Below are 19,002 nucleotides of genomic sequence, written 5' to 3'. Positions count from 1 at the left end.
TACGAGATGGTGGGTGAACCAGCTCTTCACTTGAAAAGGATTGCAGAGTTTATTGAGTGTCCCATCTTCTCAATGGAAGACAAGGAAGGGGTGGTCCATCAAATCATAGCTCTGCAGTTTCGAGAATTTAAGCAACTTAGCAGTGAATAAAACTGGAATAAGTGATTTTTGTTTTTCTAACAGTCCCATCTCCTCCATTTTCACGTTTCACTATTTAAATTGAAAACCCATTCATTCCATATCTTAAACAATCTGATTGGCATCAATAACCGAAGGAAAGCATCTTCTAATCCATTTTAGAGGAAAATTTTTCAGGAGAAAGGTTGCAATATCAGAATTTTTTTCTGTTCCTCAAATATAACTAATTTGATACAGCTTGGCTTAGTTAGGATTTGTAGAGGAACCAAATCCTATTCGCTCACCCCTCAACAGGTCATACGCCTCTCTCTGCCTTGCGGCTGTGCCGCAATAGGCCTTGTGGCCCCCTTTCACGGTTTCACCTTTGTTGGTTTTGCTTCTGGCTGCGAAGAATATCTCTGCAGATTACCTGGTTGTCACCGATCGCCGTTTAAATGGGAAGGTGGAGCCGTTCACCTAGGGTTTGAGCTGAGTTCCCTCCAGGAAAGATGGAGACTATCAGAAAGGGGGCAGAGCCGAGAGAGACTACAAACGAGAGTTTTAATCTATGGGTTTCAAAATGGTCAAATATTCGGGTCGGGTATCGTCGAACGAGAGGGTGAGAAACAAAAAAAAAGGATTACATTATGCCCATGCCTTTTTTGACCGTTGGATGTATTAAACGCCATGTGTCTCCATCTTAAGGGGGTGCTGGACCATCCAGCTCCCGCCACGGCAGGACAGGAGCCAAATCCGAGCCTAGGCACCCCGTATCTAAAAGCTTTCCTTTTCTCATAAATAAGACAAAAGATTTTGTGCACAATCAAACAAGGACCTTGAATGGGGACAAAAACCCCATCAATATGACAAAACACCCTATATTTAACGAATCATCGATGCACGGAATCCCAGGAATTCCATGCATCAATCCCTGCCCCAATAAATAAAAAGAAAAGTGTGGAGACTTGGACCTTGGTTGGTAATACTCCGAAGTATTTTCAACCGATACCGTGAGGGTGAGACCTCTTACCCACCCCTTCGGTTTGGGGTTGTGATAGTGATGGTATCAGAGCATTAAATTTTGATTGCTTCTTGATATACCTTATAAGTAGCAAGCTGTTTTTAATTTTTCATAAAAGAAACTCTTTTTTTTTTTTTTTTTTTAATTTTAGGAACAAATAGGGAGAAACAAAAAACCCTCTAAACCACAACTCCCTAAACCCAGCCTCATATAACCACCAGCAGATGTTTCTGAACCGAAGGAAAATCCAAATGAGATCACAATCTTGGCAGTGTTTTCTGCTTACAGTCAGTTGGGTGGTTCAAGTCAAGGACTCGAGGTAGGCAGGTCCATGCTTAAGTTGGTAGGAACCGAATTATTCCACTGGATGGCAGAATTCATTCATTGACATGTTTGAAAAATGCGGACGTATAGATGTTTCCCAACAGATTTGATGACATGGTAAAGAGAGAAGGTGTCTCATGGAATATCATGATCACTGGACTTGCCCTTCACGGTCTCGGTGAGCAAGCTTTGGCTGTGTTTTCTCTCATGCAGGTGGCTATAATCACACCAGATGATATCACATTATCACCTTCATGGGTATTTGGCATTTATGGAACCACCATATTGATTCAAGAAGTACTGCTGAACATTGATGAGGAAGAGAAGGAAGACTTGTTTGGCCACACAGTGACAAGCTGGCCATCTGTTTTGGACTTTTTAAGAAAAAATCCAGTGCTGAAATTCTTATCATGAAGAACCTCAGAATCTGCCTGGAATGCCATTCTGCTATAAAAATTATTTCAAAGGTTTACCAACAAGAGATAATTGTCAGATATCAAAGTCATATACACCATTTCAAAGATGGATCTTGCTCTTGCAGGGATAACTGGTGAGATAATTGAAAATTGAGAGTGCATTACTGCCATCTCTGCTTTCGGTAGAGATATCTGATTCTGGCATACTTGACAAGAATTTATCACCACCAACCCCTTGCTCATAAATTGATGAATAAAATATCCAAAAGAATAAAAAACAAGAACGGATGATACATGATAGTTAAAGTGAAGATGCCCTGATAATCTGATATCCATAAACAACCAAGCCTTCCTTTTGAAACCGTGCTTTGGTTTTCTACATATATGGATTTGATTTAAAAAGTCAATTTTTCTGGACATCTTGTTCAAATAGAATGGTTATTTTCATTGATGTCTTCATCGACTGTGATCTTGGCAAATCTTTTCCTGACAAGTTTGTAGACTAGTCTGGCAAAGGATGATAACTTCCCCTTTATTATGTGATGGATGGATGCCCCACAGTCCACTGCTCAACAGAATTTTAACTGGCTTTCTGCTAATTGCAATGTTGTGTACAATGAATTTAAAGCTTTGCCATAGCTGAGACTGGCAGGTTGGACCTAGCTGGGAACTTTAAATCTTCCCATTCCTCATCATCTACTTTGGAGAAATATCGTTCCACCATGTTATCACTAACTTGCTCCAACTGAGAGGGTTCCCACTGCAAGCATCAAGCAAAAGCATATTCCAGTTATAAATGTCCAAGCTAAGGATTACACCAGAAATTGAGATCAAATATTTGGCATGAAAACGGAAGAAAAATAGAGCATTTGTACAACCTTGGGGTTTCTGTCCTTATCCACCAATAAGGCTCTGCAACCCTGCACGTGAAGTTTGATATTCAAAATGATCTACGGGGTGAAGTGAGAAAAATTAATATTAGTGACCTTCCAATAACCTCAAAGAAATCCTTGCTGACTTCTTGCCGCAAGACATGACAGCTGACCCTGTATTCTTGAACAAGACATCGCCCGACACCTAGCAGCCTCCCTTCTCTGATCTGGACTTGCAGGACAAAAGTAACAATAAGAGCAGAAGCATCGTCTAAATGAAACCAAATCCAAAAGTATCAAACAAGTTCATCGCAAATCTGATGAGTTTGTCCAACCAAAACAATCTTCCTGTATGTCTGATGTGATCAAGTAAAGTGATCCAATTATATGCATATTTGTAATTAAAGCAAACCAATTGAAATGACCAAAGTAAACCTAGAGCAGGTCTGCAATTTACAGTTAGTCAACATTTGAAAGTTGACAAACTAGAATGAGAATGTCTCAACTTCTACATGGCTAATCGCAAGAATCCTACATGGACCGGCCCCTTATATTCTGCTTGTTCTAACTATCATTAAAAAATGATCTACTTAGCCACGTAAAAGATCACTGACACCTTTGCCAGTTTCGTTTCAACATATACGTTCTCAATTCAAGAAAGTATCTGTTTTTTATATCAAAAACTCAAGTTTAAGGAACTCATCATAGCTTTTTCACTGGTGATAGCTCTTGATAAAGCTTTAACTGTTCAACAGCTTAAAGGGAAAACTGATCTTAATCTTAAGTCTCCTTTGGTTGAAAATAGACAGTCCAATGACTGAATTTAAGGATATGACTTCCAAATGACTAAAAACCACGTGTCCTTGTGCTAGGGTGAGCAAAATGCCCATTGTGTTTATCCTTTTCTCAAAGGCCCAATGATACTTTCAGAAATTTTTTTACGCAAACCCATAAGCCTAGCTTGATCTCATTTCCACATTGACCACAAATAACTCCTCCTCTTCCTTCCTAGGGGAAAAGTAGTGCGATAGCATTCCACTCCTCAGGAGGTTATTTTCAGTACTCATATATTTTAATTTTCTTGCTTACAGATATTTAGTGTAGTAGTAATCCATTATCCATGATATTTTAAATTTGGACTCATAATAACGATGTTTCAGAGAAAATGCATGAATATACCAATCTGAGAGAAATTTTAAGACTCATTGGTGATGCTTTCTTCAATGATTGAATTGTTGTAGAGATCCAGTCATCAGTGCCCTTTGCAGCCTCTCCCTCCTACAGAACCAGCATGAGCTACACATGAGCAAGAACTACACCTCTATTTGTGGCCAGTTGTGGTATCAAAAGATGTGTTCAAGAGAAAGAAAAATATATAAAAATAAAGCAATAGAAAAAGTTTAATGGATAAAAAAGATGATAAAGTTCAAAACTTGACATTCTGTTAAGAAACTGATAAATTGCAGGGACTTACAAGAGCAGATAAAATTTCTTCAACTGACCTTCTGGAGAAGCACCTATCAATAATATCTAGTCTACAGGCAAGAAACAATTAAATTAAACACCCAGAAAATGCTAGAGTGAGGCCATACTGATAGTCAAATAATTGAAAATTATATATAATGGCTTAAAATAAATATCTGAAAATTTATTAACAAATATCTGGCAGTTGGTTTAAAATAAGTATCTGAAAATTTGTTAAGAAATATCTGGCAAAATCGACAGCATGTCTAAGCATGAGTATGTATAACACAGTAGCTCAACTGTCAAGGCAGCTATGCATGGAAAATTTACAACCCAATGGGATCTAAAGTGCAAATTATGGAAATTGTAAATGAGTGATGGTGTGCAGTAGAAGAGGGTAGTTTTCATTTCTACTGGGATTAGTGCAAATTATGGAAATTGGAAATGAGTGATTTTGTGAGAAGAGAGTAGTTTTCATTACTACTGGAATTATTTCTGTAGAATTCAAACTAAGTATGAGACAATAATAATATAATTACTAATCCCCCATAATATATTTTTCTTCATGAGATTTATTCACCATAAATGATTATCATTATAAAGCTTGAAGTAAGTCCTTACAGAAGCAAAATCTTGTTTCATTATTTTGATGAGGAAAGAAGAGAGCTGATTTTGGGATTCCTAGTTCATTATTTTTCTAAATGCCGTTTGCTTTTTCTATTGTCATTCTGTTCAGGTTAATTCCAGTGTTCACAATTTCAATGATGGGATGTAACCTCATCTCATTATCTAAGTGAAGTTTTCTTTGCTTCTGAAAAGAAAAAGAACAACAACTGCATTGCAAACAATTCTCTCACACAAAAGATAAATTGCTCGAAAACATTCAATCTTCTGCTTCCTCCTCAATATAACAGACATCTTGTATTCTCTCTCCGCTCCCTCAGTCACAGGTCCAATGGCTATTAATTTTTATGGTCGCTGGACCAACCAAGATGGAATGCACAAATGATTCCAGGGTCAGGTTGGTCCACTGTGTATCAGGTGATCAAATACCAACCCAGATCTAGTCCCCGATCCCAATAATGAACCTCCAAATGAATTAAATCTGAATTAAAAGGGGGCCAAAATACCACACATGCATGTGTCTCAGCCTAACAGCTTCAGATACAATCCATGAGGAGTTTCCCATGCTTCATATATAAACACACGTGAGAGTTTCCCGGAGTTCTAGTACCTCATTCTTCTAGGACAAAGTCCCCTGTTTGTGCCTCACAATAATTAGCAGGTTGGTGTAGCATTACCCTGATGATATAACATAAAGAACATATATCTCACAAGATGGGGTGAAGGGAAGAGAAGAAAGAAAGAATAACAAGAATGGAGGAGGTGGGGGAAAGATAGGATTGCATAATAGATGCATGACTTAGAGACATAGATTGGTTTCACATAGCAATATGGCATACACTATAACCCACTTTCAAGTTTCAAGTATACATTAAGTTTGTGCACATGGAAGAAGGCCTGATTGGTGGTTCCTACACAATGCATTGTGCCTTCTGTTTTTACAATCACAGGCTCCAAGAATTGGACCATGGAGTCCATGTATGAATGCATCATGCCAGGCCCATTATGAAATCACCAAACAGAATGACTTTTGGGTATAATTCAAATTGGATGCACCACAAGCACAGTCAATTCATGAACTTGCCACCAGAATGCCACAAATTAGCTCTTCACATCATGTTTACCACAAAGTCCATGGTGCAATGCCTCTATAATACAGACCTGGTTTAACACTCGGTTTAATGGAAATGGTGTAGAGATCGAATCATGAGAAGAGAGGAGAAGGTAGGAGGTGAGAAGAGAAGAAGATGTGCAACCAAATGGTGGAGAGAGAGTTTCCTCTCCCCTATTGATTTACTATTATGAAGTGAGAATTACAACCACCTCCCTAGGGAAGTAAAAGGTAAAACAGGAAAATCACAACATAAAACAACAAGATACTAAACTAGTACCCAAACTACCCTTATTACATAAACTCTAACATTCCCCCCTCAAGCTAGAGAATAAATGTCATACATTCCCAGCTTGTATAACAGGGTACTACTCTGATGAGGGACGAGCCCCTTGGTGAAGATGTCAGCTAATTAATCGCTTGTCTTAACAAAAGGAGTACAAATGTAGCCAGAGTCAATCTTCTCCTGGATGAAATGTTGATCCACCTCAATGTGTTTTGTCCTGTCATGTTGGCAGCCTTGTAATCACAATAGAGTCTCATAAGTGCCTCAGTATCAAATCCCAACTCTTGGACCAGCCATCTCAACCATAGGAGTTTACATACTCCATGAGCCATAGCTCTAAATTCTGCCTTTGCACTTGACCTAGCCACGACTGGTTCCTTTTTACTCCTCAATGTGACTATATTACCACTCACAAAAGTACAATAGCCAGATGTAGATCGCCTGTCAGAAACTGCACCAGCTCAATCAGCATCACTGTAGCCTTCAATTCTCAAATGGTTGTACTTGGCATATAGAAGACCTTTTTCCTGGAGAGGACTTTGAGTATCTAAGGATCCGATATACAACATCCAAGTGCCCACTCTTGGGGGCATGCATAAACGGACTCATCACCCCAATTGCATAGGTGATATCTGGGAGAGTCAAAGAGAGATAAATCAACTTCCCTAGAAGCCTCTAGTATTTCCCTGCATCAACAAGGGAAGATCCACAGTCTTTTCCTAGCTTATGATTCTGATCAATAGGAGAGTTTACTGGTTTGCAACCCAACATCCCTGTTTCTTTCAACAAGTCTAAGACAAACTTCCTTTGACATATATTTATTCCCCTCTTAGACCTTGACACTTCAATCCTCAAGAAATACTTTAAGGGGCCCAAATCTTTAATCTCAAACTGTTGAGCCAAGTAGGTCTTTAGCCTAGATATCTCAACCCTGTCATCTCCAATCACTACAATGTCATCAACATAGATAATAAAGGCTGTGATGGTACCATGACCTCGCACCTCTCAAACCAAGCTTTCAGGGGCTGTTTGAGACCACATAGTGCCTTCTTGAGCAGGCACATTTTCCCTTCAACTGAGAAAAACTTGAAGCCAGGTGGAGTCTGCATGTACACTTCCTTTCCTAGATCACCATGAAGAAAAACGTTCATCACATCCAATTGATACAATGGCTAATAATCTTTATTAACCGCCAAAGATAAGACAACTCTTATTGAGTTGTGCTTAGCCACAGGAGCAAATGCCTCCTGATAATCAATTCCATACACCTGACTGTATCCTTTGGCTACCAACTGGGCCTTGTATCTCTCGACTATACCATCTGATCGATACTTAATTGTGTAGACCCATCTGCATCCAACTGGAACTCTCCCCCTGGGAAGATCAACCAGTTTCCAAGTGCAGTTCTTCTCAAGTGCCATCATTTCCTCAGACATGGCTTGCTACCACTTTGAGTGAGACATAGCCTCAATGACATTCTTAGGAATGGAAATAGAAGAGAGGGCAACAGTGAGGGCAACACCTGTAGGAGAAAGAGCATCCTAGGAAACAAATTGGGCTACAGGATTAGTGCAAGCTCTGATACCACGTTAGAAATGGTGTAGAGATCGAATCAAGAGAAGAGAGGAGAAGGTAAGAGGTGAGAAGAAGAAGTGCAACCGAATGATGGAGAGAGAGTTTCCTCTCCCCTATTTGATTTACTAATATGAAGTGAGATTTATAACCACCTCTCTAGGGAGGTCAAAGGTAAAACAAGAAAATTACAACATAAAACAAGAAGATACTAAACTGGTACCCAAACTACCCTTATTACATAAACTCTAACGTAAATTTGGGTCAAGTTTTAGCATAGGTTTGGGTTGGGCTTTAGTTTTTGGGATTTATTATTGTAATAGGCTGAAATATAAGACCCAAAAGTGGGGTTTTAAGCATGGAACTAAATCTCGGTCAACGAAATATCTTGGTTTCAACAGTTTCCGAGATGAAACCTAAGGTCAGTACCAGGTTTCAACCAGTTCTGACCATATTTCGTATATTTCGGTGGTGTCGACTGAAACTAGTTGAACCAGCCACTTAAAATCCCCCATCCCCATCGGAACCTGTCTTATTTCAACAAGTTTGGACCAAGAGCACCAGGTTTTGCAAATTTCGATTCCTAGGCTCCTAGCATGAGGATTTTGCCAAGAATTTAATTTTTTGTCCCAAATCACTTCATTAATCACCAGTTTTTTGTATTTTCATACGCATTCAACACTTACACAGCACGTATTTGCGTCATTGAGCTTGAAGATAACCACTTTTCCCCAATATCTAATTTTTGGAAGAATTAGAATGAAGATATGGTAGTTGTGTTTCAAATTTTTATATGTTAGATAGAATGACCTGATCTATGACTTCACGGAATCGGATTATGTTGTAGATTGTTGAAAGATATATTGAATTCTGTTTTAAAGAATGAATTTTCAGAAACAAATTTTTGGAAAAAAAAATAGGGGTAATATGTGATGGATGGACTTCAAATTAATACCCGCCAAGAAACTCACACGTGAAATTGAGAGGTGAGTGTTGTATGCTTGTTTTTTCATTTTAATGTATGTTTTGATTATTTTAATAGCTTATTTACATTTACAATAGCTAAATTATATGCAGACTCAATGCTTATAATAGGGCTAGTCTACAACAACAACATTCAGTGCAACCTAGTAAAACTTGGGTCGAAACCACAAGTACCAATTTGGGTGGATTTTTTGTGAAACTAATTCATGTAATAGGTCTAAAATGTTAAAAATAGGCAACACAAAAAAACTAGGTTAAAAAAAAAAAAAACACTTTCTGGGTCTCGAAGCCTAGGCTTCCAATTTGGCCAAAAAAATACTAGGTTTCGACAGTTGAAACCGGCCTAAAAACCGAGATTTAGAACCTTGGTTTTAAGGGGTGCACGTATATTATTATTTTATTAGTGGATCCTACGTTGGTGATAGTTGGGTAGGGATTTATCTTATCCTAATTTGTAAGTCTTTGAATTAGTTTAGGATATTTAAAATCCTCAGCTGACAGTAAGGAAAATCTTAGTGGTTGAGTCGATCTAGGAGATTTTAATTTGGTTTCTATAAATAAGTAATGTAACAACCCCCTCTTCACAATTTGGAATTAATGGGTTGAATTGTTTGTTTGGAAACTGGCGAGCTGACTCTTCTCTCTCTTCTTCCTTTTCTATCTGAATCTGGTAAGAGATCTTTCTCTTACTTTTCTCTCCTCTCTCCTCTATCTCTTCCCCCACGATTCTGGTTTTCCTTCTTTCTCTCACCTGCTATATCTCTCTCTACCCCTCTATGGTAGAAAGATTCCTCTCTTCTTTTTCTCCTTCTATTACTCTTTTTTCCCCTTTCTAATCACTAGCCTCCCTTTCTCTTCTACTGATTTGATTCAATTTCAGATCCTATTTTATAGGAAAAATGTTCTCTCTTCAGTCTTCCCTCTCATCAGTCCAATTCCCTCTTATTTCTTATCTTCCTTTTCTTTTCTCCCATCGGTAGCTATTTAAACGATCCTAAATCTTAGGTTGTTGATCCCCTATTTTACCACCAACATCCATCGTAATAACACCCATCAATCTCTTATTTTCCTCCCTCCACTCCACCTCATTAAATTCAAATACTTTCCTATTTATGACTGATTTAAATTTCTGGAAAGTTGTTAAGATACCGCATTAAATTTTGACAGTTGGATTCAAATCTGCCCATATCTAGCTCTCAGATCGGGATCTCTTCATACCGTTAGTGGGCCCATTACACGCATGCCAAACAGATCCATTAGATCTGATCGATCTGCATCACTATATGCCATATATATATGATCCATATGCATCAATTTTGACCACGTAGGTGTGGGATCACCCCAACGGCATGGCCCAAAGTATGAACAAACATTCTGAAAGAATATCTGGTGCAACCCCATTGTCATGCATGTTCAACTACTTCCTAATAGATGGCTTACCACTAAACATGAGCCCTTTAGCCCTAATAGTTTGGAGAAGTGATGTCACTACACCAAAATAAGCGAAAGTACAATCCCCATTCGTAGTCAGGAAATATAGTGAAGTTGCAACAGCTTAAATCTATACAACCCAATTCAGTAACAGCATCCTGATGTCGTAGATCTCCCAAGCCCCGATCACTTTTCTCTAGAAAGTCGTATGCAATTGACTTAAAAAAAAAGTAATTATATATAAAAAATAGGCAAAGGTACAATAATAAAACGATGTCTCCATAAAGAGCAACTAGAATAGCAGACTTACCTGTGGTAAGCACTCTTGTCCTTCAGAACTGGTTGCTGTGAGAACCTATCAATAATTGCAGAAACAACTGCAGGATCGGATGAGCCCACCTTAAACAATGCATCTTCCAGTGAAGGCAATCTCTGTTCAGTAGGACAAGTTACAAAAGCATACATGTGACAAATATATCTATAAGATTAAGAATATAGTTGTTACAACCATAGTTTGAAAACTTGTCTCGTTTCGGTGTCTCGACCAGATTGAGAACTGAAATCTCGAAATTTTGCTGAAACATTGTATTTTTCTCTATGAGTTTTGCTTGGCCATTTCGGTGTGTAAAAGGCCGAAATGAATGAAATGCCAAAATGAAATGACCGAAATAACCGAAATTTTGACGAAACGGTGCATTTTTTAGACCGAAATGAATGCGATTCTAAGATAAAATGACCGAAATGTCGGAAATTTCGATTGAAACATTGTTTGGTTTGGGCTTCGACATTTCGTATGATGTTTTGTCTTGGGGGGTTTGAAATTTCGCTGAGTTTTTGAACTATGGTTACAACTTGTTATGTACGCACACGAGGGTGTACAAGGCAATGTTGAAGTTTTTTTTTATTTTTTATGGTAAGGCAATGTTGAAGTTGCATGGGTGATTATCGTATGTTGTTAGTGTGTATCATGTTGTCTTCATAGAGGTGCCGAGTCCACATGTAAGTCAGTTGTTTTTCTAAGTAGTTGGGTTGGGAGTAATCAATGTAGAGATGTGGGCAGAAGTTATTAGTAAAGTGGTAGGAGTTATCATTGAAGGGGATACTTAGTTGTACCGGGTAGTTATCCTTGGGTTGTATGCCTATTTAAATGCAAGTAGACATAATGAAAGGAGTCTTTGAATCCTAAATTATTTCCAGATGTTATTTAAATGCAAGTAGACATAATGAAAGGAGTCTTTGAATCCTAAATTATTTCTAGATGTTATCTTGAGAAGAGGTCGTCTACCTCCCAATAAGCCAAGACGCCCTTGCTTTGTCCGTACAGCAACCTATATTTATCCTATTATATCTTCCCTACTCTCTCTTTTCTTATTTTCTCTTCAAGATATCCGTGCACATAACACTTTGGTATCAGAGCCAAGCACCACGTCACAGGTTCGACTCACAAGAAAGGTACCTGGAGTAGAGTGAAAGCTGTCAAGAAAGGGCTACCTGCTGCCAGGCAGAAACCCTAGGGCAGAGTGGAGCTGTTTGGATAGGGCTACCTACCGCTAGAGTGAGAGCCGCCGAGGACGACAGCTGCGGAAGCGTGGTGGTCTGTTATGTGCCTAATGGGCTTCGATCTAGTGTATGGGCGCTAGATTGGGCAGCCTAGTATGGGACAGGTTAAAGGGCTTAGGTTAACGTGTTCCATCACCTCTAGAGCTTTTGGCGTATCGGTCAAGTACCTAACACAACTGCTTTTCCCAAAAGTTTGAACTATTAAGTTGGGGCAACAACAATGTATATCAAACACCCTGGCACGTGCAGGCCTGTACATACTCGGCCCTGTAACATAGTTGTCAAGGGGTTGCCTAGGCGCCTTGGTCGCCTAGTAGTTGTCGCCTTGCATCTAGGCAACCTTTAATGCCTTGGGTTGCAAGGCGCCATGACAACTATGCCCTGTAAGTGACACACCCACGTGGAACCAAGGGGAAAATGTTTTGGGGAACCCCATTGCACTTCCCAGTGATCGAATACTCCACCTCCCTACTCTGAAATCATGTTGCAACCATTTATCCCAAAAGCTTGAGCAATTAGGTGGAGAGGCCACTGGTATATAAAGTCATCCAAGGTCCTAGAGTTAGTCGATTTGGGATTATTTCCTAACAAAAAGTATTCCCATATTCTAGTGACAGCATTATAACAAGACAATCTAGTCCAGTGAATCCAGTTAGACAAGGCTTCATAGTCAAAACTAAGTCAGTCCACCAATCAAAGGAAGCCTTGCCCTAGTAAGCGAGCAGAAAATACCAAAGAACACCTAATTATACAAAATTTCACGCTTTCAAAAAATAAACCACTCCCCTGATATTTTTCATCGGTAAATATTTAATTGCTTATGGCTGTAGGGCCCAAATCAGTTGGAAAACTAACACTTAACACTTAACTAATAAAACCACTGAAACAGGGTAATCTTGATTTTTGAGATGTTTATAATCCTGCACCATCCCCATGGTCTTGGAAAGTGCATGGATGCACTCTGTTGTAGAGATTCAGTCGAATAACTTGACTATCTATCTAAGAAGACAGAGCCAATCAGTGAACTCAAATGAACCTTTAGACCACCAGTATAAAATCCTGATGCCCATTCTACAAAAGATCCTGTTGATCAATCACTTAGAAATAGAAGCTACATAATTATACAAAACTGTTACTTAAACAAGGAAGCAGCATATATTAACCACATAATTATCAACACAAGTTTTCAAGAACTGGTTTTCTTATTTTTAAGGTCATATTTAGTCGGATTGTTCTGCTCAGACAACAGGATTTCGGTCATTCTAGATTTTTGCAAGTGGTTTTCCTACTTTTTAGTCTTTGGAAGATTCGTCATCCTTTTGGGTAATACCGGCCACCTCAACAGATCGGTACACTTTAGTTTTCCTATTTCCATAAAGAGTAAAAATCAGCAACCCCTGCCTCGAGCATTCTTTCTTTCTCAGGGGGTGAGCCACTACTAGCGACATCACCTCTGCCCCAGAGTCCAAGAAAGCGTAGGGGCAGGGGTAGACAAGCACGGTAGTGACTAACCCCCCCTCCCCCCTCAAAGCTTTCTCAGAAAAGGATCTGATCCCACACAGGTTTCCCTATGGCGACTCTAGCTTTTATTGTGCTTTCCATTCATGTAGCAGACCTGCTGACTAGCTACGATACAAAGAATTTTGAGTCGCAAGGAGGTTAATTATGGAGATTTCCTTTATAATCTGCTGGTCACTCCGGAAGGAGAAATCAATAGATCCTTTGAAGATAGATCAGTCTTGGAGTAAATTATTAGGTTTTTTTTCTTCCTTAATGTTAGGGCCTCTTGATGAATCTTTCTGATTGACAAGGAGGGCTGTCACCTATACATAAACGCATTTTTGTAAGCATACTGGCAGCTGCCCTTGTAGTCTCTGTATTGTACTTCTACCGTTCCCCATGGAGAGGAGGGGGAAGAGTTCTTTCAATTAATATAATATAGCTACAGGTTCATGGTCTTGCAAGGAAAATATTAGCATATGCCTGATCATGCGCTTGGATCTGGGCTACAGGTCTGACAAAGGCTTCGCACCCATCACCATCATGAGGGGTCACCAAAAATACCAAAAGGGCGAGGAGGATAGAAGGAGGAGTTCAATATATCATAATTGATAAAACAGGGACACTTCATTTTTAAATACTTTCATGTCAAACACTGACACCACCATTTTTGCTATGGTACAAGATGTTAACAGAGAGAAGTGGGCTGGTCTTGATGAAGGCCCAAGTCAGTCTCATGTGATAGCCTGACCCGTATTAAGGAAATAGTTACCTTCTTGGTCTGGGTTAGGGTTCAAAACCTTCAGAGCTTGAGCTTCCTACATAATTCTATATAATTTTCGCAATAGGTTCCATGTCAAACACAAAGAAACCATATCAATGCCTGTAGTGTAGGCTTGAATGATTTAACTTTTTTTACTTCAGAGGAAAATATTCGATAAGACTTTTCCCACCAGGCATATTTGTAGTTGTCTGCTTATTGCAGAATTTTCAATGAGATGAGAAGTATACCATGGCAGGGACAAAGTGAGTTGCAAGGCCACATGCAAGCATTTCAGCACCATCCAACCTTGCTCCAGTAAGACCAACGTATTCCCCTGACAAGAGAGACATATAAGGACAATGGATAAGCATTAGTAAATACAGAGTCTACTTATTAAAGGAAGAAACCGAGTCCTAACTAATCCTAAAATGAGCAGAGAAACATAAACCCCCAAACCCCAAAAAAAAAAAATTAATTCCTTTAAAACATATCTTAGACACATAATTAAATAGCCATTCCATGTCCAGATGAAAATAACCAGTTCTCTTTACTAAACCTGAAGAAAGGCAATGCCTGGGTTTCTTGCCAGGGAGAAATAATGTTTTCTCACATAAAACAGACTACAACGCCACTGCTCATTTTTCTTCTCTATTCAAAGGTCTAGCCAAAAGGTACCTCACAGAATCACTCAAGAAAGTCAGAAGTGATATCACACACACAACCCTTGTCTCTGTGACTGACACAAATACCAACACTTATGCTTCTGATACATGCCTATAAAATTTTCACTGGAAGTGCACGTCAGACACTAACACTGGATGCTAATCTTCTTGTCAACAGTTTTTTGACTACACTGAAGTTGAATGAAGAACTGCAAACTGTCTATGAAAAGAAGAATAACAATTACCTCAAGGAAAGAAAATGGAAGAAAGAGAGAAAGGAGAAGCTGAACTAGAAAAATCGTTTTAAGAAATATAATTGGCTTCTAAGCAGTAATCAGACTTATAATGTTAAAGCAAGCGTGGAGTTGGCCTTACCAAAAAAGCCAGGGAGTCTGGACAAATAAAAAGAAGCACCTACATCAGGGAATAGTCCCAGTGATGTTTCTGGCATAGCAAACACCTGCAGAATGTCAATTGTAATATGAGCTGAGACAACAAAGGTCAAAGTAACTATATTTTAAGTCTAACCTCTGAGAAGAAAATCTAGCAAAAGAAAAGTAATATAGTGAAATAATATCAAACACAGGAAATCAGTGCTAATAATGTAGAAGAGAGAGAGAGAGAGGAGAAGAAGAACAACAGCAAACTATGTGTTGAGAACTGTTGCTCATGGTTGGGCAGAAAACTCTATCCGTGGCCTTCAAACTATATTTATATTAATGAAATAAATCAGGGACATGTATATCCCTGATATAACCACTATTACACCAACATACCCCGATTATACTAACAAAATAAATATTATCTAACCACTCCCCCTCAAGCTGGAGCATATACATCACCCATGCCCAGCTTGTATGGACAGTTTCAATGCAAGCAAAGCTTCTTACATCATGGAAGAGGATATCTCGCATATAATTCTCTAATCTAAACATACAGTTTCAGTACTTTGAAACCCATTGAATCTAATAAATTGTTACAGATAATATATAAAATTAAGAAACAGAAAAATTCAAAAATTAAACTCCTGGGTTTCAGTACCTCTTATTCAATTTAAAGTTGTTATTTATTTAAAACAATATGCAGAAATGAATCATTGATACTCAACTCAACTATGCCTTGTCCCAGCTACTTGGGGTTGGCTACGCATATCCTGTTCCGCCATTCTACTCTATTTAAAATCATAGATCCACTTCTATTAAGATATGTTGAAACATGTAACCACAAGAAGACCAGAAAAGTGGCTTGCACCTCTCTTTTTTTCCCTTTGACACCCAGTTGCACCTTTATAAGTCAGTAAATATCAAAGAAAAGCACTTGACCTACTAATAATACATAATCAATATGGTATAATTATTTACCAGCATAGTCAATATGGAATAGTTATTGATTAGTTTATTTTCCAAACCATCTTGCACAGAAATTGATATGGATAAAATTAAATGAAATTCAGTTCTGTCGGATGCATAAAATGAAAACATTAGTAACGTACCGAATTCTCCGTTGCAACACGGAATCTGCCATGTATACAAGCTCCAGCCCCGCCTCCCATGACGATTCCATTCAGAAGTGAAACCTTCAATATTTTATTTCTTGATCACAAGACTTGATGTTACATCAAAAACCAAAATTAAGAAGAAAACATAAAACACGCAAATAAAAACATTGATGACAAAATTCATATCAAAATAATCAGCATAAGAATCTAAAAACTGCATAATGAGTCACCTGGGGTTTTCTGTATGTTGCCATAACATAATTTAAGATGTACTCAGTCCAGAAAAACTCCGCACCTAATTTCCAGTGACCTGATGAATAAAGATAGTTAATAAGGTACTACCAACTTTTCTCCAGTCATCCGTGAAATCAGTACAAAAGGAACTTCAAGTTCTCAGGACGGAGTGCAGCTTTCCTCCCATGAGAAATGGTAAAAGAAGGAACCACAAAGTAAAAGCTTACCCTATAGTCAGGATCATAGCTCAAGGGTATTGCAGACCGTAAAATAAATTAGACTCAGTTTACCTTTAGTAACAGCATGAGCCACAGTTACAACATCCCCACCAGCACAAAATGCTCTTCCTTCTCCCTGAAACCAACTCCAACAGAGATTAAAGAACAATAAATATTAAAAAGTAGAGACATTAAAACCACATGTTAAAACATCAGCACGGGAGCATGCCATTACACTAGTAAAGCCCAAAAGCATCATCTAGAATAAGATTATTGAGCATTTGACAACATTATGTATCTTTTAGGTGAAGAATTTAAAAAAAAAAAAAAAAAATTCAGAATTTGTGAAAAAAATATAGGAAATATAAATGAATAATCTTCAGGGATCATATTGGATAGTGTGAGATGAATTTTTTGGGGAAAGAATAAAGCTCAAATGCAGGATATAGTTTTCAAGAAATAGAAACTTATCTATGCGAAAGTTGCAAAATAACTAAATAATGCTTTTAAATATAATATCTTATTATTTACATCTTCTCAAACTTGTAGATGCGCCCGATATAAGATAGACGATTAGATCCTTAGATATAAACACATAAAAAATTAAAATTCCTTGTTTAATCCCCCAACAGATGCACAGGGCATGTACCCATCAACTCAAGAACATAATTAGGTGCAAATGTATAAATTCTTCAATCCTTTTAGTATTGTCAATTCTTCAGATATCAAGCATGGTAATAGAAATGTTGTGTTTTTCTAAATTTTCTGCAATTCTAAATGTTAACAAATAATGTCATATGTTTTTGCAAATTACCTTCAAAATAAGTAAATTGACACTAGAATCCTTTTCATAAGCAAGAAAAAGTTCCAGTAACCGAGCAACCTGAAAAGGAACCATCAAAAGGAGCCAAAATGCTGGTGTCATAGATTTTATGCGAATAAAACTATAGATTTTCAAAAAAGGGGACAGCAAACATAGATCTTCAGAACAAAGAAAATAGAAAGTATCACACACACAGAAACACATGGTATTGGCATTCAAGCAAATATCCAAACACAGCATACCATTTGAAATGATAGGGCATTCAATTGTCGGGGCCTATTCAGTATTAATGTCCTCGCATTCAAGTTCTCTTTTACCAACACCTGCTAAACCAAGGAAGTGTAAATACTTGAATAAACTTGATTAAACTTAATAAAGAGTGCATATTAAGTGCATGGAATAGAAATCATGCCAATGTAGGAATAACACCTTCCCAAGGAAAAAGACAATGCACAAGAGACAAGATACACAGATTGTGTATTTTCTGGTAATATATACGTACATTATATAACTGAATTAGAAATATGCTCTTATTTGTAATTCTTTCCATTAATTAAATAAATTCCTATCATCTGCCAAAAATGACACATTACTGCACTTCAGTTATTCAACCAAGTATATGAATGCACGAATTGCAAATAGATATGTTAGCAAGGTCAAAAATAGTTTGAACTTCTAGCATCTCCAAGGTGCCAAAATTGAAGTTTCTAACCAAAATGGAATGCCAAGACTTCACGGTCAGTTAACAGTTTACGCCACAAGTTAAATTTCCTAAATATCTATTATAGCCTAGATTTTCAAGCTGATATTCTGGTAGCAGAACCGTAACTAATTATAATCCCCCCCCCCCCAACCTGTGTGTGTGTGTGGGTGAGGAGAGAGAGAGAGAACAAAAATGGTTTGGGAATTGAACATATAGAAACGGGGGTCTTTGATTATACCAAATTCGAATACAACTTTTCTGTTTCGAAACAACTATCAACAGACAATTGCTAATAAATAATAAAAAAAAAAAATCAAAACTGTAATTTCAAGACAAAACGTATACATCCTTTTGCCACACGCAAGCCACTGAATCAAATGCTTTGTCAGCCAAATTAATAAGAACAATAACAATTCAGAAAGCTTATCGAATTATGCCATGACAGAAGAATCGGTATGGGGAAAGCGAGAGAGACCCAGTTACCCAGTTCTACATTTAATCAGGCAAAAATTCATTCCAATTCAAGAGGAACCCAGTAACAGAAGAATCATGAAGTAGTAGATGAATAAAAACTCTTTCTGGCCAGGAATAAGATACCTGGTCGACTCCGTCGTTGGTTGAAAAGCCAGACGCCATGATTGTTAGGTGAAGCCCTATCACAAATTCCTCTCTCTTTCTTCTTCTTCTTCTTCTCTATCAATTTATGTGAGTAATGACTACTGAAAACAATGAAGAAGAGCGGTTGACGTCAATGGTACAGTATTAACAATCTTTGTCTTTTTGGTATATATTAGTACATCTTAGTCTTTGCCGGGCCGA

General features: G+C 38.0%; 1 protein-coding gene across 2 annotated transcripts; it reads right to left on the bottom strand.

Annotated features, from left to right (window-relative positions):
* Positions 1–2,207: 2,207 nt before the first annotated feature.
* On the bottom strand, positions 2,208–18,922 carry LOC122666191 (3-hydroxyisobutyryl-CoA hydrolase 1-like). 2 transcript variants are annotated; one of them, XM_043862333.1, is made up of 14 exons: positions 18,781–18,922; positions 17,723–17,806; positions 17,472–17,540; positions 16,730–16,793; positions 16,436–16,515; positions 16,200–16,283; positions 15,083–15,167; positions 14,294–14,379; positions 10,533–10,654; positions 4,225–4,285; positions 3,930–4,028; positions 2,876–2,977; positions 2,757–2,798; positions 2,208–2,638 (listed from the first exon to the last, which is right to left on the bottom strand). In XM_043862333.1, exons 1-14 carry the CDS (start codon positions 18,817–18,819, stop codon positions 2,501–2,503), a joined length of 1,155 nt encoding a protein of 384 aa, XP_043718268.1. In that variant the 5' UTR covers positions 18,820–18,922; the 3' UTR covers positions 2,208–2,500. The 2 variants fall into 2 exon arrangements, with proteins under 2 accessions (XP_043718268.1, XP_043718269.1); XM_043862334.1 differs by having other exon boundaries at positions 17,723–17,803.
* Positions 18,923–19,002: the final 80 nt, after the last annotated feature.

Source organism: Telopea speciosissima, chromosome 6, assembly GCF_018873765.1.
Source record: "Telopea speciosissima isolate NSW1024214 ecotype Mountain lineage chromosome 6, Tspe_v1, whole genome shotgun sequence".
Classification (NCBI taxonomy): domain Eukaryota; kingdom Viridiplantae; phylum Streptophyta; class Magnoliopsida; order Proteales; family Proteaceae; genus Telopea; species Telopea speciosissima.
The sequence above is the reverse complement of the archived record's forward strand: the minus strand, read 5'-3'. Positions and strand labels throughout refer to the sequence as shown.

What these genes read in the sequence shown, in the direction of transcription:
- LOC122666191 (XM_043862333.1), bottom strand. Translation starts at nt 18,819, where the DNA reads ATGGCGTCTGGCTTTTCAACCAACGACGGAGTCGACCAG. An exon ending in TCAGCAAGGATTTCTTTGAG is followed by an intron (nt 2,799 to 2,875) that starts GTTATTGGAAGG and finishes CTTCACGTGCAG; the next exon opens with GGTTGCAGAGCCTTATTGGT. An exon ending in ATAAGGACAGAAACCCCAAG is followed by an intron (nt 2,639 to 2,756) that starts GTTGTACAAATG and finishes TGATGCTTGCAG; the next exon opens with TGGGAACCCTCTCAGTTGGA.